Source organism: Sceloporus undulatus, chromosome 2, assembly GCF_019175285.1.
Source record: "Sceloporus undulatus isolate JIND9_A2432 ecotype Alabama chromosome 2, SceUnd_v1.1, whole genome shotgun sequence".
Lineage (NCBI taxonomy): Eukaryota > Metazoa > Chordata > Lepidosauria > Squamata > Phrynosomatidae > Sceloporus > Sceloporus undulatus.
This window is the reverse complement of record NC_056523.1, coordinates 240322276-240340577: the sequence shown is the minus strand read 5'-3', so window position 1 is coordinate 240340577 and position 18302 is coordinate 240322276. Positions and strand designations below refer to the sequence as shown.

Here is an 18302-nt window from a genome sequence, read left to right as displayed (position 1 = left end):
CATTGTTTACAAAGTAAAGTGAATTACAATAAAGACACATATGGGTATAAAAGATACAAAAAACTGTGATTAAAACAATAGTAAACTAGCAACCAAATTAAAACCATATTAACATTGTATAATATAAGATGATGTAACATTGTTTTTTTGTGTGCATGTAGTTGTTGTATCTAGATATTTGAAAAAAGTTATATTGCTAATTTTAATGTTTACTGATACATGGTAAGTATAAAAACCAGAAAACAATCCTATAATGTGAAGTCAAAGACTTTCATGGCCGGAATCCATAGTTTTTTTGCGGGTTTGGGGGGCAGATGCCAGCCACAGATGCTGGCGAAACGTCAGGAATAAACTCTTCTAGAACATGGCCACATAGCCCCCAAACCCGCAAAAAACTAATCCTATAATGTTTGCTCAGATTTCCAAAAATGAGGCTAAATAAAGGAAAAGTCAGGCCCTGTTGGCACAGGCCAAATAAAATGGTCTTTCCCTACCGCATACTCTGTATGGACGATGCAGGGCCCAATCATCAAGTCTTGTACAAACATTCCAGACAATATCTAGGCCGTTCAGTTCCAAACCTGGGGTGTACCCCTCTTAAAACAGATGTTAAAAACATTTGCTCAGAATCTTCCTGGAAGATTTGGAGACCTCCATGGCAATGTTGGGTGGCTGTTTAAAATATTTCCTACTATGCCACCCAGTGCCACCGCCACATATCACTCACTCTGAGGTCAGAACAAGGTGCCCAGCCATGTGATTGATGCTGAGTGCCTCCTTCTGACTTCAGAATGAGCAACACACAGTGGTGGCAGTGGGTGGCACAGTGGTATGTGCATGCAAACAGCCACCCAACCTTGCAACGGATGGCCCCAGGTAATGGAGGTCTCTCATTCATAGGATCGCCATAAAGCAAGATCAACTTAAAGGTAGTTATTAACATCAGCAGCTAGACAATATTGCTGGCTTTGGGTTCAGTTACTTGCTTTACTAATTATTGCTTGTATACATTTCATCTCAGACATTCTGGTACAGGAGTATGTAAAATTTGGATCACTTGATACCTATTTGAAGAAGAATAAAAATTCTATAAATATCTTATGGAAACTGGAGGTTGCAAAGCAGCTGGCAATGGCAATGCATTTTCTGGTAAGTAGTTGGCTTTTGCCATTGTAATCCCAATGCAAAAGAGTCATTCCCCCTTCACCTTTTAATTAATACTAGTAAGGATTGTCCATACATATTATTTGTAAGTTCTGACTTAAAGATCCAGACTGTTCTCAGAAATGTCTGGGAACTTGAATGAGATATCATGATTTAAATAGTCTTGTAAACACGTGCAGAATACTTCTGGTTTAGTTGTGTGTATGTTGGGAGTGGAGGACACAGTGGAGCTCATATATTTAAAGGATAAGGAAAATTGAAACAATCATCCTTGCTTAGTTTCTTGGAATCAACTATTGGATGGTGCATGTAATGAATTGTAGCCAGTATTGTCTGTCTGGTCCTATTTCGTTTCCACAAAACAGCACGTTCATCTCTTCTTAAAGTATACAGATTTTATATGGAGTTTTCCCTCCTAGATGTGGGCATGCTAGATTTAGGTCTGCCATTCTTTTCTTCACTGATGTTTATAATCTACTGAAGCACTGCCTCTCTGCTGTTCAGTGTGATGTGCAAATTCCTTGTGTAAAGCTTCATCTTAATTCCTTCTTGTCTTCATAACAGGAATACACTGGTACCCCGGGTTACGAAATTAATTCGTTCCGCCGCCGCTTTCGTAACCCGGGATACTTCGTAAGCCGAATAGCCCATAGGCGCTAATGGGGAAAAAGCCGCGGCTGCGCCGCGGCTCCATTTAAAACAGCGCCGGGGTTTTTTCGTAACCCGAAAAAACCTTCGTAAGCCGAAACAATAAATCCCTATGGGATTTATTCGTATCCCGAAAATTTCGTAACCTGGGTATTTCGTAACCCGGGGGACCAGTGTAATGTAAAATGTGAGCAATAGCAAATACACTGAATTGCATTTCAGATATACCACAGCCTTATTTGTCCATAAACCTAGCTACACAGGGCAAAGAGCACAGAACATTTGATATCCTACATGATGAGAAAGACACTCAGGCACATCTGGGGGCAGTTGGGGGGTAGTAGGCATTCTGGCAAACATCTTACTGTTGAAGCTGCTTTCCTAACAGACCATTGGTCCAACTAATCCAGCATTATTAAGTCTGACTGGTTATGGCCCCCAGGGTTTCAGGCAAGACTCTTTTTTCATCTTACCTAGAGTGATGAATCTGTACCTTCCACATGCAGAGCACCTGCTCTACTGCTGAGCTGTCTGGAAAAGTGTTGGGGGTTTATACCAGTCCCTGGATCGTGCTCTGAAAATGGTTGTGATCCCCTTCTTCTTCTGGGGAGCACAATAGACTCTGTGCCCTTTTGCATCTTGATTATGGTGCCTGTCCACTATCTTAAGAATCAAACACTATTGTGTCAGGTTAAACCAGAGTAAGTGAAAAAGAATCTGTGAATACACAGACAGGGTTTTTTGTGTTGCTTTTTATTACTTGCCAGTAACAGAATGGCTGGTACAAAAAATTAAACCAAGTTGACCTCTGTAGTCTGGCATTCTGTTCCAGTGGTAGCCAACTAGTTCTCTCTCTCTTCCAGACCCCTACCCCTTTATTCCAGTTGGTAGCACCTGGTAGATGGTGAAAGGCATGATAATTGTTAGTATGGATTATGTAGAGCTTTCTTACTTATTAAAACACACATAGGGAAGATCTGCTCCCATAGACAACTTGGTTTATCATGGTGTTCTCATTCAACTGTGTAAAAAAAGTAACTTACTGGTATCTATCTTCATTGGAAAGAGAGGAAACTGTAATGCTTTCGTGTTGTATCTGTGTTTTGAATTTTTGTTATAGTTACTGAAATAAAAATAACAGCTTGAGAAAACTAGTTAGTCTGATTTTTGTTTTGGGAGGAGAAATTAAACCCTGGTGTTTGTCTTTATCAGGAAGATAAAAACCTTGTTCATGGGAATGTATGTGCAAAAAATATCTTGCTTATCAGAGAAGAAGATAGGAAGTCTGGGAACCTTCCCTTTATCAAGCTTAGTGATCCTGGTATCGGCATTACAGTTTTGCCAAAAGACAGTAAGTCTCTGTTTTGGTCATTTGTGTGCTACCTTGAAAATGTCAGAGAGTGGTTTATCTCTTTTCTGTTGCTGCAGTGATTGTTTGATCTTTCATTCTTTTTCGGGTTCCTTTTCGGCAGACGGAAGCCATGAGCCTTCTACTAGTATGGGTTGTGCTTTAATTAGCATGTTTTTATTGTTGTGTGCGTTCAGGTCATTTCCAACTTATGGTGACCCTAAGGCGAACCTATCATGGTCTTTTCTTGGCAAGTTGTGTTCAGAAGAGGTTTGGCATTTCCTTCCCCTGAGGCTGAAAGAGTGTGACTTGTCCAAGATCGCCCAGTGGGTTTCATGGCCGAGCTGGGAATCGAACCCTGATCTCCAGAGTTGTAGTCCGATGCACAAATCACCGCACCATGTTGGCTCCTTGTTATACTTCATGCTGCATGACATCTTTTGCTACATAAAACTATGGGTGTGGGGTAGTGTTTTTAGTGTTGGACTCTGGAGACCAGGGTTCAATTTCCTGCTCAGCCATGAAACCCTCTGGGTGACCTTGGACAAGTCACATGCTCTCAGCCTCAGGGGAACGCACTATCGAACCACCTCTGAACAAATCGTGCCAAGAAAACTTCATGACAGGTTATCCTTAGGATCACCACAAGTCAGAAATTACTTGAAGGCACACCACAACAACAACAGAAAATATGCCTGTTGCATTAGATGAGACATCAAAAGTATCATAAGAAGTGTAAGAACACACTGAAGAATACAGCTTTTAAGTCAACTTAAAGTTTAAAACAAATAATGGCAACAACAGCACAGTTCCAAACAGGCAAATTTTAAAACACCTACATTTTAAAAAAAATGTATATTGTAAATTGTATTCAGGTGTGTGATAGAGAGATTTACCAAAACATATTATTTTTGTTACCTATCTTGTACTTTATCCCTTTGGTAGCCAGGCTTAATCTCTAGTGGTTAGAAACACAAAAGCAAACAAATACATATATTTATGCTGGAAGTTATCCTTGGCCAAATGTATTTGTTCTGTTAGGAAAGTCCATCCAGTACTCTTCAGAATTGTGGGCCTAGTTATGTCAAGTAGTGTCTGTCTATTCATCTATCAAGTTCTGTTGAATTCCCTGGGACTAGTTTTTTACCTGAGGAACCAAAATATATTTCTTCACTTTCTTTTCTCTTTGTGGTTTCGTAAATCTTGCAGAAGTAAATGACAGAATGTATAATCTGGTCTTAAGCCTAAGTGGTTCTCTCAGCAGGAAGTATTAAAGCACAACTTCAGGGGTAAATGCACTAAAGAAACGAAATAGTTTATGTGCTAGGAACAGGTTCCTTTTTAACATTTACATTGTACTGGATAAAGGTTATGAGGATATAATAGAAAGCAAACAATTTTAAACATGGGGATTGGCCTAGCTTAAAAGACTGTCCTGAAAAATGGTCCAGATTGAAGGCCAAAGCTCTTTGGCAACACATACCTGGTAGCTACTTTTTCTTAGAAGCTATAAAATCACTCAAAGAAAGCAAGACAGAATAATACTTTTAAGAGCACATATATGTACAGTGGCTATCGCTCAGGGTCTTAAATACAGACATATATAAGAGAATCCCTGATCTTTGTTACACACAGAAGTGTGTGACAGGAGTGTGTAATAGCAAGCTGTTTTGTATTTGCATATTGTTTTCTATAATACAAGCCATCTTGTGTGTTTAGGACTTTAGTTCACTCCAGTTTTTAGTCTACACACGAATACAGTCAGCCTTCCTTATCCACAGATTTTTTTATCCATGGATTGAAAATATTCCCAAAAAAAAGTATAAATTCCAAATAGAAAACCTTGACTTTCCATTTTATATAAGGGATACCATTTCGCTCTTTTTGATGAGACTTGAGCATCCACGGATTTTGTTATCCTCGGGGGATCCTGGAACCAAACCCCCGCGGATAACAAGGTCCCACTGTATTTATTAAATATTTCATAAAGGTCATAGACATGGATCTTCATTTTGTTCGTTATCGTAAAGCACTATGTATTATTTTGCTTAATTATTGAGAGGATTTACATGCCACCCTCCAACAGATGGTTCTCAAACAAGTTTACATAATATAATTTGGCAGCCAGTTAAAGCATCCTTTAAAAACCATTAAAGTTTTTTGATTTGTTCCTTCAACTTTTTCATGCTTGTCTAGTTCTTCTTGAGAGAATCCCCTGGGTTCCACCTGAGTGTATTGAAAATCCCAAGCGGCTGAGTTCGGCAGCAGACAAATGGAGTTTTGGGACCACATTGTGGGAAATCTGCAGTGGGGGAGACAAGCCTCTTGGAGCACTGGATTTACAGAGAGTAAGAGCTATGTGGGGTTTGGTATTTTTCTCTTTCTGTATTTAATTTTTGTTGTGTGTTGTTGTGTGCCTTCACATCATTTCTGACTTACGGCAACCTTAAAGCAACCTGGGGCTGAGACTGAGTGACTCACCCAAGGTCAAGTTGAAGGCTTTCATGGCTGGCATCCATAGTTTTTGGTGGGTTTTTCAGGCTATGTGGCCATGTTCTAGAAGATTTTCTTCCTGACGTTTCGCCTGCATCTGTGGCTGGCATCTTCACCAAGTAGGTTTCCTGATTAAACCCTGATCTCCAGCGTCATAGCCCAGTGCTCAAACCAATCCACCATTCTGGATCTTTCACTTTTATCTTGTATTAATTTCTATCAACCTCTGCTTAGGGATTTGGTTGCAGTTTCTTGCCAGTGTTAGATTTCATGGTTCCGGAGGACTTATTGGCATGCATCCTATTCTCCTCCTGGTTTCTCTTCAGTGGTTGATTGCCAGAGCTTGGGAAAGTTACTTTATGTAGACACCACCACCACGTTAAAGGCAAAAAACAAAATGCTACTTCTTAAATTGAGTTGTTCTTATAAGAGATGGCATAACAAAATCTAGTTTGTCTCAACACTTTGTACAATTTCACAAATTCTAAACTATTTTAATAATGCTTGTAATTGTTTGAATTATAGAAACTACAATTTTATGAAGATAGGCACCAACTTCCTGCTCCCAATTGGACAGAACTGGCAAATCTTATAAACCACTGTATGGATTATGAGCCAGATTTCAGGCCATCTTTCAGAGCAATTATACGTGATCTTAACAGTTTGTTCACTCCAGGTATGTTAAATGGGAGATTGGGGGGGTGTCAGAAACTGGTAGCCAAGTAAGTTCTGCAGTTTGTGCAAAATGTTGTGTAACAGAATATTTGGAGATTTCCTCTACTTCAGTATTAGCCAGGGGAGGGCAGGAGCTGGGGTTGTGGAGAGAGGAAGGCTGGGTGGTGACTTCTGTCCCCTGTGTTTGAGATTACATTGCATCCGTTAGTCTAAATACGGTGCTGGGTTACCAGATTCTGTTGATTCAGTGGATCCAACCTAGTTGAAAACAAGAGTTGGATTTCTACCTATTAATAATACAGTTATTTTATGATAATATTACAGGTTCACCTTTTGTCTCAAAACAAATAAGATTGACTGCTTTTTGCCATTTGTTCCTCTTCATGTGTTGGAAGTGGCATGGCAAACTAATACATCTGTTTTTGTTTTTCAAGATTATGAACTATTAACAGAAAATGACATGTTACCAAATATGAGAACTGGTATTCTTGGATTTTCTGAAGCTTTTGAAAGCAGGGACCCTACATATTTTGAAGAAAGACACCTCATTTTCTTACAGCAACTTGGCAAGGTAGGAAGCTTGAACATTTTATTGCAGGTTATGTAGGTCAATCACACATGGATGCAAACCCCCCCCCCCCCCCCCAATGATCTTCTGTTCCCTCTTCCCATATGGCCCACAGTGCCAAGGAGCCATGGTGGCACATTGGTTAAATGCCAGTACTGAAGCTACTCACTCACAAACCACAACGTTGTGAGTTCAGTCCCAGCCAGGGGCTAAGGGTTGCCCCAGCCTTGCATCCTTCCAAGGACCCTAAAACTGATACCCATCTTGATGGGGGCAGTTAGATTGAGTTAAGACTGCTCAGTGCAATAAGAAGCGGTATATAATGAAGCTGCTATTGCTGCTGCTGTTGCTATTCCTCCTATCCAAGTTACAATTTTTCCTGTTCATTGATCTCACAGGGTAATTTTGGCAGTGTGGAGATGTGCCGATATGATCCACTTCAAGACAACACTGGAGAAGTGGTTGCTGTTAAAAAACTGCAGCACAGCACAGAAGAACACCTGAGAGATTTTGAAAGAGAAATAGAAATTCTCAAATCTTTGCAACATGACAACATTGTCAAATACAAAGGAGTGTGCTACAGTGCCGGTATGCTGCATGTTTCATCACTGTACTTTATTTCTTATACTAAAGAAAAGCTAACAGCCATTGGATTATTTATCAAATGTTTCCCATTAGTCTGAATCAAAGTAGAGAGGGTAGAAGAGACTCTTAAATTCTTGTTTCTCTCTCATTTTCAATATATTCTTTAGTGCAGAGATGGGCAACTGTCAGTAGTCTGGTGTTAGAACAGTGTCTTCGAGCCTCTCCCTCCCCCCCCCCCCATTTCATCTTCCCACATATGCACAAAATTTTGGGGGGTCTGAAAGGAATTTTTTGCCTCTGAACAGCCTATATTGCATCCCTCTATCAAAAGCTGATCCTTTCCTGTTTGATCAATTCACGTTTAGGAAAAAGGGAGAGACTTCAGGGGTTACGAAGGCAGTGTTTTAGATGGACTCAAACAATTTTGGGGTGATGCATGCAAATATTTTGGGGGGGGGGGACAGAAATAGCCTTGAGCAACACATATGGCCCATAGATGACACTATGCCCCCATTCCCTTAGCCATTGGTCACCCTTTATGTACTGTACTCCCAGAAGCAAATGAAAGAAAAGCAAAAGAGGATAGTTTTTTCTAAACATGCCATTGCCACCATTGTTGCAAATCAAGGTATAAAATTCTAAAAGTAGTTCTGTGGTATAGAAATAAAACTTTTCACAAAGATTCATCCCCAATTTTCCTTCTTAGTGTTTAAAAAATCAAACATGATGAAAAGTTTAATGAGATAGCTCTTGCCTGCTTTGTTTCCCAACTTAGATCTAAATTGCTAGATCCAATTAGAGTTGTTGCTGTTTGCTTTCAAGTTGTTTCCACTACATGAGTGGATCCTCAACTAGAGTAGTGCCAAGTTCTGCTTGGGACTAACAATTAGATTTAACCCATAGTTTCTGGTGCATGCAGAATTTGAATATTTGAACATTTTTGGTTTTGAGAATGTTCAGCTTTTTTTTTTCCTTTTTCTCTGGTCATACTAGAGATATTTTTGTCTTCTTTTTGTTACATGAAACAGCTGAGAGTAACCATCTCCTCTTAATGGGCAATTGCATCTTGATTTCCATCTGTAATGTGAGAGAAAAATGTTCCTTGTCCCTTGCACAGATTTATATGATGTTTGGAAACATGCACTGCTGGGAATGTTATTTGTTTTGTATATCTTTAAAACTATCTATTGGTTGACAAGGGCAAAATGTAGAAAATATAGGGTCTAATACAGTCACTCTTCTTTTACATTAACAACAAAAGCTTGTGAATAGTCATGTGAGTTTATCAGACAAGGGAAATTGGAAGTATAATCCAGTGGCAATCCGAACGCAATCATGGGGTTTAACACATGCAATTTCGGGCAATGGGAAGTCAGTCCGAGGGCAACCATGGGGTTTCACGTTATTGCGTGATAGACTACCACACACAAACTCAGGCAATAGCAAGCTATTATCGGGAAATGGGAAGTCAGTTTGAATGTACTTCGAATTCACGTAAATTTGCTGAACTAGCGAATTCATGTGAATGCGTTCTTTTCATTCGAGATTAAGAGAAATTCCTCCTGTGTGATAAACTCCATGGAAATCATCCAAGTACAACATCGTACATGATATTCACCTGTGGCAATAAATTCCACTGGCCAACTGAAGAATATATAGAGTACGATTTCCTTTTAATCACTTGCTTCATAAAAAGGAATTATTGTACTCTGGAGTGTCCCGAAAGAATGAGTTTTCAGCTCTGTTCCACTGGCAAGAGAGTAACAGAAACATAATACTGCTTGTGGGTCTCCTTGTCCATAATAATAATAAATTTTATTTATATTTCCCGCCTCTCCCGATGGATCTAGGTGGGATTACAATCATAAAACAGCAGTTACATCTAGATTACATACAATAAGACAATATATCACTCAAAAATGCAATTTAAAACAATAAAAACATCATCTAAAATGCACAATTACAGCCAGAAGTGGGATTTTTCTTAGGTTCTTTATAAAAGATCGGGTGGTTAGGCCCGCCAGAAGAGATCCATCTTAAGGGCCTTCTTAAAGGCATCTAAGATGGTAATAAGACGGATCTCTTCCGGCAAGCTGTACCATAACTTGGGGGCTATGGCTGTATACGCTCATGTTCCCTCCTTTGCTGTTGATACCTGTATTGGAACTTTTGCTCCACTGTTTTCCTGCCTTGTGAGCATGGTTCCATTATCTGGAACTGGATCATTAAATGCAGTGTTTCAGGGCTTTCCTGGACAGATTAACCTTAATCATCCCTTGTGTTCATTGCTCTTCACTGTGGAATATCCTTTTGTTTCAGGAGGCATACGTGTTGGCCCCAAACATTAATATATTACAAGATAGGGACTGGCCCATGAGTAGTTGTTGGACTGCAACCCCCAGTGCCCTACCCAGCACAGCCAGTGGTGAGGGATGAAGGGAGTTGCAGTCCCTTAGCATCTGTATTGCAGGGTTGGGGAACCTTAAGCTCTGAGGTCAAATCAGGCCTTTCTGGAGTATCAATACAGCCCTCTGGGCCTTATAGTTAACCACATGCCTTCATGACACAGCATTCAGTGATTTCCAAGCTTTCGTATATTTGAGTTCCATATCTCACCTAAAGTTTAGTTATTGGCAGTAATAATTTTAAGCTAAAATGTTCTGCTATTGTTGGTCCCCATCTTTTTGTCTTTGGCCCCATCCACCATTAGAACTCAGTCCCCAAGAACCTTTCTGAAATCGCACCCATCAATAATACTTTCCTTATGAAGTTCATTCTTTCACTTACCTCAGACCATGTGTGAATTACAGGAAAATGGTGAGTTATTAATGTAACATTTGGCTAAATATTTGCATGGAATGCTTCAATGTGTATAAGGCCCAACATGGTCTAGGCTTTCTACTAACTCATGACAGGTCAGCCTTGTTACTATGAGGGAAGATGTCAAAACTCAACTTCTTCGTGAAGGAATCTCTCTAAGTGATAATCTTCAAAATTTCCATTTATTATTTGCTTGGAAAGGTCGCAGAAATCTGAAGTTGATAATGGAATATTTGCCCTATGGAAGTTTACGAGACTATCTCCAGAAACACAAGGACAGACTGGATCATAAGAAACTCCTGCAGTATGCTTCTCAGATATGTAAGGTAATACTTTCTGCTGGTGACATTAATACTGCTATGCTTTCTCTAGGAGCAAATGGTTGATAATTCTGGTGTTAGCATTTGCAGTATATTCAAGAGAAAAGCTTAGAAAAAATGACTTTTCCAAACTCAGTTCTAGACCAACCTTCTTCAGCCTGGTGCCTCCAGCTGTTGAACTACCATCCCCATCATTCCCCAGCTAGCACGAGGATACCAAGTAGACTGGATGCATTCTCTTGAATGGAAGACATGGGAAAGAATAGAAGAAAGATACCTCATTCTTTTATGTATGCTTTGAGCCTAAAAACAGAATCTGCCTGTCCTTTGTTGACTGTCAAATGGTATAAAAGATGGCAGAAGACTGACGCCAGGGAATGTTGTCATGTGTTGTTCCTGAGCTTCATTTCATATTGGTTTAGTTGTCATGCAAATTAGCCGTTCCTCATAACGGAGCATTTTTTGGCAGAGCTTGGCTCATAGTAATGAGTGGTGGTGGTGATGTTACATGCCTATGACTTGTTCCTGTCATAGGGTTTTCTGGAAAGATTTATTCAGAATAGGTTTAGTATTGCCTTCCTCTTAAGATGAGAGAGTGTGATTTGTCAGCCAGAGGTTTTCTATAGCTGAGTAGGGGATTCAAACTCTGGTCTCCCAGAGGCCTAGTCCAGGACTCAAACCATTTCACCACATTATGTCAGTGAGTGTATACTAAGCATAAAAAATTATTAAGGATGAAATGAGTCCAGTTAAAAGGAATATACTGCTTTTCCCCCATTTTTTTCTGGAGAAGAATACTACCATTATATATAATGCTACAGAAGCAGTCTCTTTCTTCCCCACATATCATCACAAGTAAGATTGTTTCCCCCCACTTTTTCAAAACATTCTCTTTTCCATATTTTTATTGTTTTTTGCATTGTTTCCTTTGTACTTTCACTTCTTCCATCCAACATCTCTCACATGACCTAAGCTGTTTCACTGTGAAAACAAGGTGTGTGCGCAGAATTGCTGTTCATTTAACTTACAAAGGTGGAGAAGAAGAAGCTTCTGGAGATGCATGGCACATAGTTTGCACTGAAAAATGTCATAGTACAGGAATCTATTTGTATCTCTGGTGGGAGGTCTAGGACTAAGATTATTACAGCTTCTCTATAAACCTTTCTTATCTGAATGTGATCTGGACATAGTCTTAACTCATATTTTCCGCAAAGTAGCATTAAGAATGCATTTGTCATTGTTTTAACGAGAGGTTGTGAAGTCTACATCTATTGAGTTTTCTAATAACAGGATACTAAAATGTGTGTGAGGTGGTGTGATTTCATATGAGCCACAACTGCCCACCTGATACTATTTACTAGATCTTCCCAATCATTTTGCTGAAGCTCAGGATAATTTCCAGTTCCCTGTGGTAGAAGATGAACAGGGTTAAAGATCTGGTCGGACACTGTTGGAAATTGTACTATATTTATCTTGTTTGTCAGCACCCAAGGGCATCTGCTTGGCTGCTGCTGGACATGGAATGTTGAACTAGATCAGACTTGGCAAATTTGGCAGGTTCGGGCACCAAATTTGCCCTTCCCCAGGATCCTGCTCCAAACCATTTGCTTGGCTGATGAGAGAAGTGACTAGGAGCTCACTTTGCACTTAAAAACATAAACTGTGAAATGCAACTTTTCACTATAGCAAGACTGTATGCTGTTTTCACTACAGCAAGACTGTTCTGCTTTATAGGAGAATCATTACTTCCAGGGGCTTCCAAGAATAGCAGCCCTCCCCTTCTATTTTACCAACGGGGAAAATATTTCCTTTAAGAATCCAGGATGTCTCAAGGGGTGTAAAATCAGGTGATACCCGAACATTGCCACCCACAGGCTGTGTGTGACCCACCCCTGGACTATATATACCATGATGTGGTCCAACCACTACAGGTCAGCTCTGAAGACTGAAGTGGCAGAATACGTTGGGGGTAACAAATCAGTCTTGGGGGAACTGAATACAATTTGGCACTGCCTACTAACAACAAAGATTTTTTTTTTGAAGCCAGCAGAGTGGGCAGCTTGAGTTTTGAAAAGTGAGAAGGTCTCTTAGCACATAGTCAGAGTAATAGTGATACCAGCAGGAAGCTGGTTACCTTGACTGGGCAAACCTCCATTTGTGCTAATGGCAGGCTATTCCCTGGCACCATACCATGGAGGAGGCAGATCGAGGCACCGGAGTAGAAAAATATGAACAAAAGAAAGAAGTGGGTGCAAAGAGAGGGAAGCATTCTCTTTACTTCTTCCTCTGTTGTCGCACAAATTAGCACTATGCTCTACTGGTTGGTTGATGCAATTATACTTTATTAATTTCAGCACAGCATTTGAATTTCATGAACGGTGTTTCTAAGAAGCACTGGAATAGGCATAATTCGTATAGGCTTACTTCAGCATTTTTTGAAATTACTGTTTTTACACAAAGTTCCCACTAATAGTCTTGCACTTCAAGGACTGATGAAGTCCATACAAGCTTAGTTCTCGCAATGCTGCAGCTAGACCTATAAAATACAAATCTCATCCGTGCGCTCATTAAACTGAATAATCAAAGAGGACTAACTCTTTCTGCCTCTCTGAAATGTAAGCTAATAAACTTGATATTTCTAATTAATAAGTAACATTATCTTCCCAGTTTGATAACAGAAGAAATATTATTATTATTATTATTAACCTTTATTTATGAAGCGCTGTAAATTTACACAGCACTGTACATGCAATCTTTTTAGTTAGACGGTTCCCTGCCCTTGGGCTTACAATCTAAAAAGACATGACACAGAAGAAGGGAGTGGTGGCGGGAAAGGGTAAGAGGTCCAGCAGTTCCTCTCAACCTCCGAGGCCTGGACCAAGGCAGATGGACTGGAGGGAGGGCTTGGCTTCAAAATGGAAGGTTAATCCTTATCCAGGGAAAATACATACTCTCAAGTTATACAGTACATAGCAATACAGGAAATGGTTCGATAAACATGCACCAAATACCAAAAAAAGAGAGCAAACAGATCTTGTAGAACCTTTGAGACTGAGAGAAAGAGGTTCGTAGCATAAGCTTTTGTAGATGCAGTCTACTTCATCAGACTGAATCTCCAAAATCTTATGTTACAGGACTTCTTTCTCTGAGTTAGTTACAAAGGTGCGACAAGCTCCCCTTTGTTTATTGATAACAGACTAACATGGCTATGCCTTTGAACAAAAAAAGGAAAAATAAGTAATAAAATCAAGTTAGAATTTTTTAGAACACAGCAGAGTATAAGGGCCATGGGTCAAAATGATAATTGTATACCTATATTGGCAGCTCTTCATGGAGCAAGGCTAAGAGATCTTGTACCATTTATCTTCCCAGCATGCTGCTCCATCACTTGACAGAAACCACAATGGTGACATCTAGTGGTAATTGATAGGAATTTGCAAGGCTTGGCCAACTTTAGGAAGCTCAGCATTTTTCTCGCACTGTTCATTTTGCTTTTCTAATACAATAGTGTTATCTTTCAATGGGAGTAAGTGTCTCAGCCATGAACAGGTTTATTACATCTTGAAAAAAGGAGATACCCGACACACCAACATTTAATTACTTCCTCATGTTTATTAAAGCCAGTTAATGTTGGTTTCTTAATTTTGTTTCCACACAGGGCATGGAGTATCTCGGATCAAAAAGATATGTTCATAGAGATCTAGCAACCAGAAATATCTTGGTGGAGAATGAAAACAGAGTTAAAATTGGAGACTTTGGTTTGACAAAAGTCCTGCCACAGGACAAAGAGTACTACAAAGTAAAGGAACCAGGAGAGAGTCCAATATTTTGGTATGTTTCTGTTTGTTGCTGGAGCGCAAATTAGAAAAATTTTGTAAAAGAGTAAAATCTCTATATCTTCAATAGTAATTGGTTGAAAAGTGCATAAATCTGTTAAGGATGTAATAAAACATTATCTTAATATGCATTAGTTTTACAGACTTTTTATCCCTTTCACTTGTTCAACAGGTATGCACCAGAGTCACTGACAGACAACAAGTTTTCTGTGGCCTCAGATATGTGGAGTTTTGGTGTGGTCCTATATGAACTTTTCACATACACAGACAAGAACAAAAGCCCACCAGTGGTTAGTAGGTGGTGTGTGTGAATGTGGGATGGATAGATGTTCAGCCAACCTGTCTGCTTCCCTCTCCTTCTCTCTCCCCCCATTTATATTCTGAATCATAGGAACAGAATGACAAGGGAATCATAGGATGAGCAAATAAAATAAAATATGTGCTTTTGGGGGCATGATATATAAAATGAAGTGACTAAGTCCTGTCACTGTTATTTATTTATTTGAAGCTTCAGCTGAATTGGTTCCATGCTGGCTTGCATGAGATCAGTGATAAAGATTAGCAGTCTCATGGCTAACAGCCTAAACAAATCAATATGAGGAAAATGGGGGATGATGAGAAAAGAGGAAGCAAAGTCAGCTTAAGATCTTGAAGTGGCAAAATTCTTATGATTACCATCTTGAATGGAGACAATTCAGGAAAAGGGACAGCCAAATTAAGTTGTTCTTTCATCACAGTCAATGGGATGGCCCTGTTTCCCATCACACACTCTGCTACACAAAACAGGAATCCCACTTGCCAGGAGTAAGAATTCTCAGACAAGTCCATATAGAGATAGACAGACTGTGGCCGTCAATCCAGTATTTATTATTATCAAACCATGTATTTCTTTTTGTTTGAACGGGTAATGCATACCCTGCTTTTCACATACAACGTTAATCTCCTGTGGTCATGCTGGCTTGGAAATTCTGTGAATAATTTCTGCCTGCATTGAGAACAGTGGTTAAAAAGTTGTACTGTACTTGACAAACAGAGAAAGCTTTTTGTGTAGAACTTTCCTTTAAATATCTAATCCTATTAAGCTGTTCAGTTGCTGAATTAAGTTTTAATTATCTGAGAATGGTTTATATCTTTTTATTGCTGTGTTTTTAATACAATAGTTTTTATGTTTTACTTGAGAGTTTTAAAATCTGTATCTTATTACTATTGGCCGGCTCCCATTATTAGTACAATGGTGAGGATATACATTTTATAAATAAAAAGAATATTACAGTCATTGAGGTTTGGATTTTCTCTTTTAGGAGTTCATGCGTATGATTGGTGATGATAAGCAAAACCAGATTGCCTTCCATTTAATAATTCTTTTGAAGAATAGCATAAGGCTGTCACGACCTGATGGATGCCCTGATGAGGTACTGAAATGTTTTATGTTGTTATTTTCCTGTCATTTATGGGTGGTACCACTGAAATTGTTCCTTTGATACAGACTGTTGGATTTTTTAAAAAAAACTTCCATTTTTGTTTCATTTGTTTGTTTTTATTTAAATGTTTATAATATAATATAATATAATATAATATAATATAATATAATATAATGTATTTATGTGCCAGCCTTTATTTAGACATTTCAGGACTTACAAAACAGTTAAAAAGCAATTTGGTAAGGTAAAACAATGTAGATAAGTTTATACTGGTCAAAGACCGAATAAATTTATATTACTATTACTAATGTAGATAAGTTCACACCACAATAAATCAGAGTCAAGCCATAGTCATTGGGCCTAAAAAAAACACATGGATACAGACTTTTTAGAAATCTGTACTACAGCTTCCACCTTATAGTAGATTTGTTGTAAAGCTAATACTGTGTGGATTTCTTACTCATTTTCAACAGCAGCAGCAGCAATTATAATAATACATTTTATATCTTACTTGCCTCTCCCCAAGGCTTGTGGCAAAATGCAACATAGATAAATAAGACTTCCCATCCAGTGAACTCTGCCCATGATGATTTTTATTTAGCTTAGTCGGTTTTAATATGTAGTTTTTAATCTTACATTGTTTAATCTTGTTTTAAGGGGGGGGGCATTATGTATATATGGCTGTATTTTAACCTGTTGTAAGCCACTTTGATTGCCTGGCTAAAAGCGGGATAGAAATAAAAAAATTATTTATTTTATTATTTTTTATTATGAAGAAATGTGCCAGAGAATGGAGTGTGTGTGAGTGTGTGTGTGTGTGTGTGTGAGAGAGAGAGAGAGAGAGAGAGAGAAGGAGGGGGGAGATGCATAGAATGAATGAGAGTGTTTGTTTTTGTTTAGTGGCAAAGCCTCTGATAGTCTCAATTAATGTAAGAGACTTATGACTCTAGTTTTTCCTGTCTCATATTTATACTTGTTTTCTGCCTTACCAAGGTTTATGCCATCATGACAGAGTGCTGGAACAATAATCCAAGCATGCGACCCAACTTTAGGGATCTCGCGCTGAGAGTTGATGTCCTAAGGGAGAACATGGGTGGATGAAAAAAACAACTCTGAAGTACATCCAAAGGGATACCTTGACATGCATAGCAAAACATGTTTTGTTCTTTGCATAGTTGCAGATTATTGGCCCTCCCATGCGCGTTCTTCTTTGAGAACAGATACTGGAAGGAAATTATCCCATCAGAACTTGCCCATGATTGTGAAGAACTCTGCTTAGTTTCTTCAAAGGGAGTATTGCTGTGCTGCACCAGTGAAAAGCACTTTGATAGTGAAGGAATTGCATTTTTTAACTTTAAAAAAAGGCAAAACACTGGAAAATGTGTTCAGTGAGCATCACCATGGTTTGCCTAAGAGGGCAGTTGCCAAACAAATAGACAAACAAACCAGCCAACGAATACTATTGTTAATCTGCAGATTTTCAAAGAATGAATGGTGAGAAGTTTGACATAATTTTAATTTTTCCTTGGGTCATCACTGAGGTGAAAGTAATTTATACTGCAGTTTTATATCCACTTACCAGCCAGTAAACATCACTGGCACTTGCATCACATCGGTATAGGATTGTGCTCTGAAGCAGCAGCTGACCTACGGATTTATGGACATTTTGAAACATCTACAATTCTGTTTCAGCATAGCTACCAGAAGATTTCACATTCCAAGCAGTGCCATTTTAAAGAGGAACAAGTTAAGTTTAATAGTGGACACAGGTGCCCATATCCGCTCTGTACCATTGCCTTCTCCAGCATCCATTCTGCTTGCAATAAATGGAGACTTTGTACATGACAAAGCTACTATTCATATATTTCAGAGAGTTGTTCTTTTGCAAACATGTGCTTTTCTTAGCTGTGTATAGTTATGTTATTCTCTGAGAGATTAAATTTAAAAAAGCTACCAGTCATGGTGAGAAGAGAAGACATCACTGACTGAACCTGTGCCAGCAGTGGAATGGCTTGCAACATGGTGGCAATCTGTAGAGGGTCACATGCAAAAGTGGCACATGCCTAACAAACCAGAAACCATCACTGAACAAGCTTGAGTAGTAGTTTACTATGATATAAAGAACCCCTATAACCCATGCTGGACTTTTCTTCAGTAATTGAAGAGTGGTTTGGCATCCTTGCACAAGGGCTTATGTTTTATGAATAGGGTTTAGTGTTTGTTTCTTCATATTGTCAAAGCATAGTGGCTTCACTGTGTAGAACAAGTGTGGGTCTGTGTGCATGTGTGTGTATTTTGAATAGTTGGTTGAGCAACTTTCAGTGTGCCTGTCTGAGCCAAGTGCTGGCCAGCAACAGAAGCAGAGATGCACCTTCGGGGACTGATGTACTGTAAATACTTTGATGGAAAGGGAACAAATAAGAA

At 39.1% G+C, this 18302-nt stretch overlaps 1 protein-coding gene across 1 annotated transcript in view; it reads left to right on the top strand.

Moving 5' to 3' along the window:
* The window catches only part of JAK2 (Janus kinase 2), a 60765-nt gene extending 42469 nt beyond the window's left edge, over positions 1 to 18296 (top strand). The window contains exons 14-24 of the mRNA XM_042450294.1: positions 1022 to 1149; positions 3025 to 3163; positions 5357 to 5508; positions 6179 to 6329; positions 6763 to 6899; positions 7295 to 7484; positions 10503 to 10627; positions 14280 to 14452; positions 14630 to 14747; positions 15759 to 15869; positions 16872 to 18296. Of these exons, the coding sequence (XP_042306228.1) occupies positions 1022 to 1149; positions 3025 to 3163; positions 5357 to 5508; positions 6179 to 6329; positions 6763 to 6899; positions 7295 to 7484; positions 10503 to 10627; positions 14280 to 14452; positions 14630 to 14747; positions 15759 to 15869; positions 16872 to 16979 (1532 nt within the window). The 3' untranslated portion in view covers positions 16980 to 18296. The remainder of the gene's footprint in view (positions 1 to 1021; positions 1150 to 3024; positions 3164 to 5356; positions 5509 to 6178; positions 6330 to 6762; positions 6900 to 7294; positions 7485 to 10502; positions 10628 to 14279; positions 14453 to 14629; positions 14748 to 15758; positions 15870 to 16871) is intronic.
* The last annotated feature ends 6 nt before the right edge of the window (positions 18297 to 18302 follow it).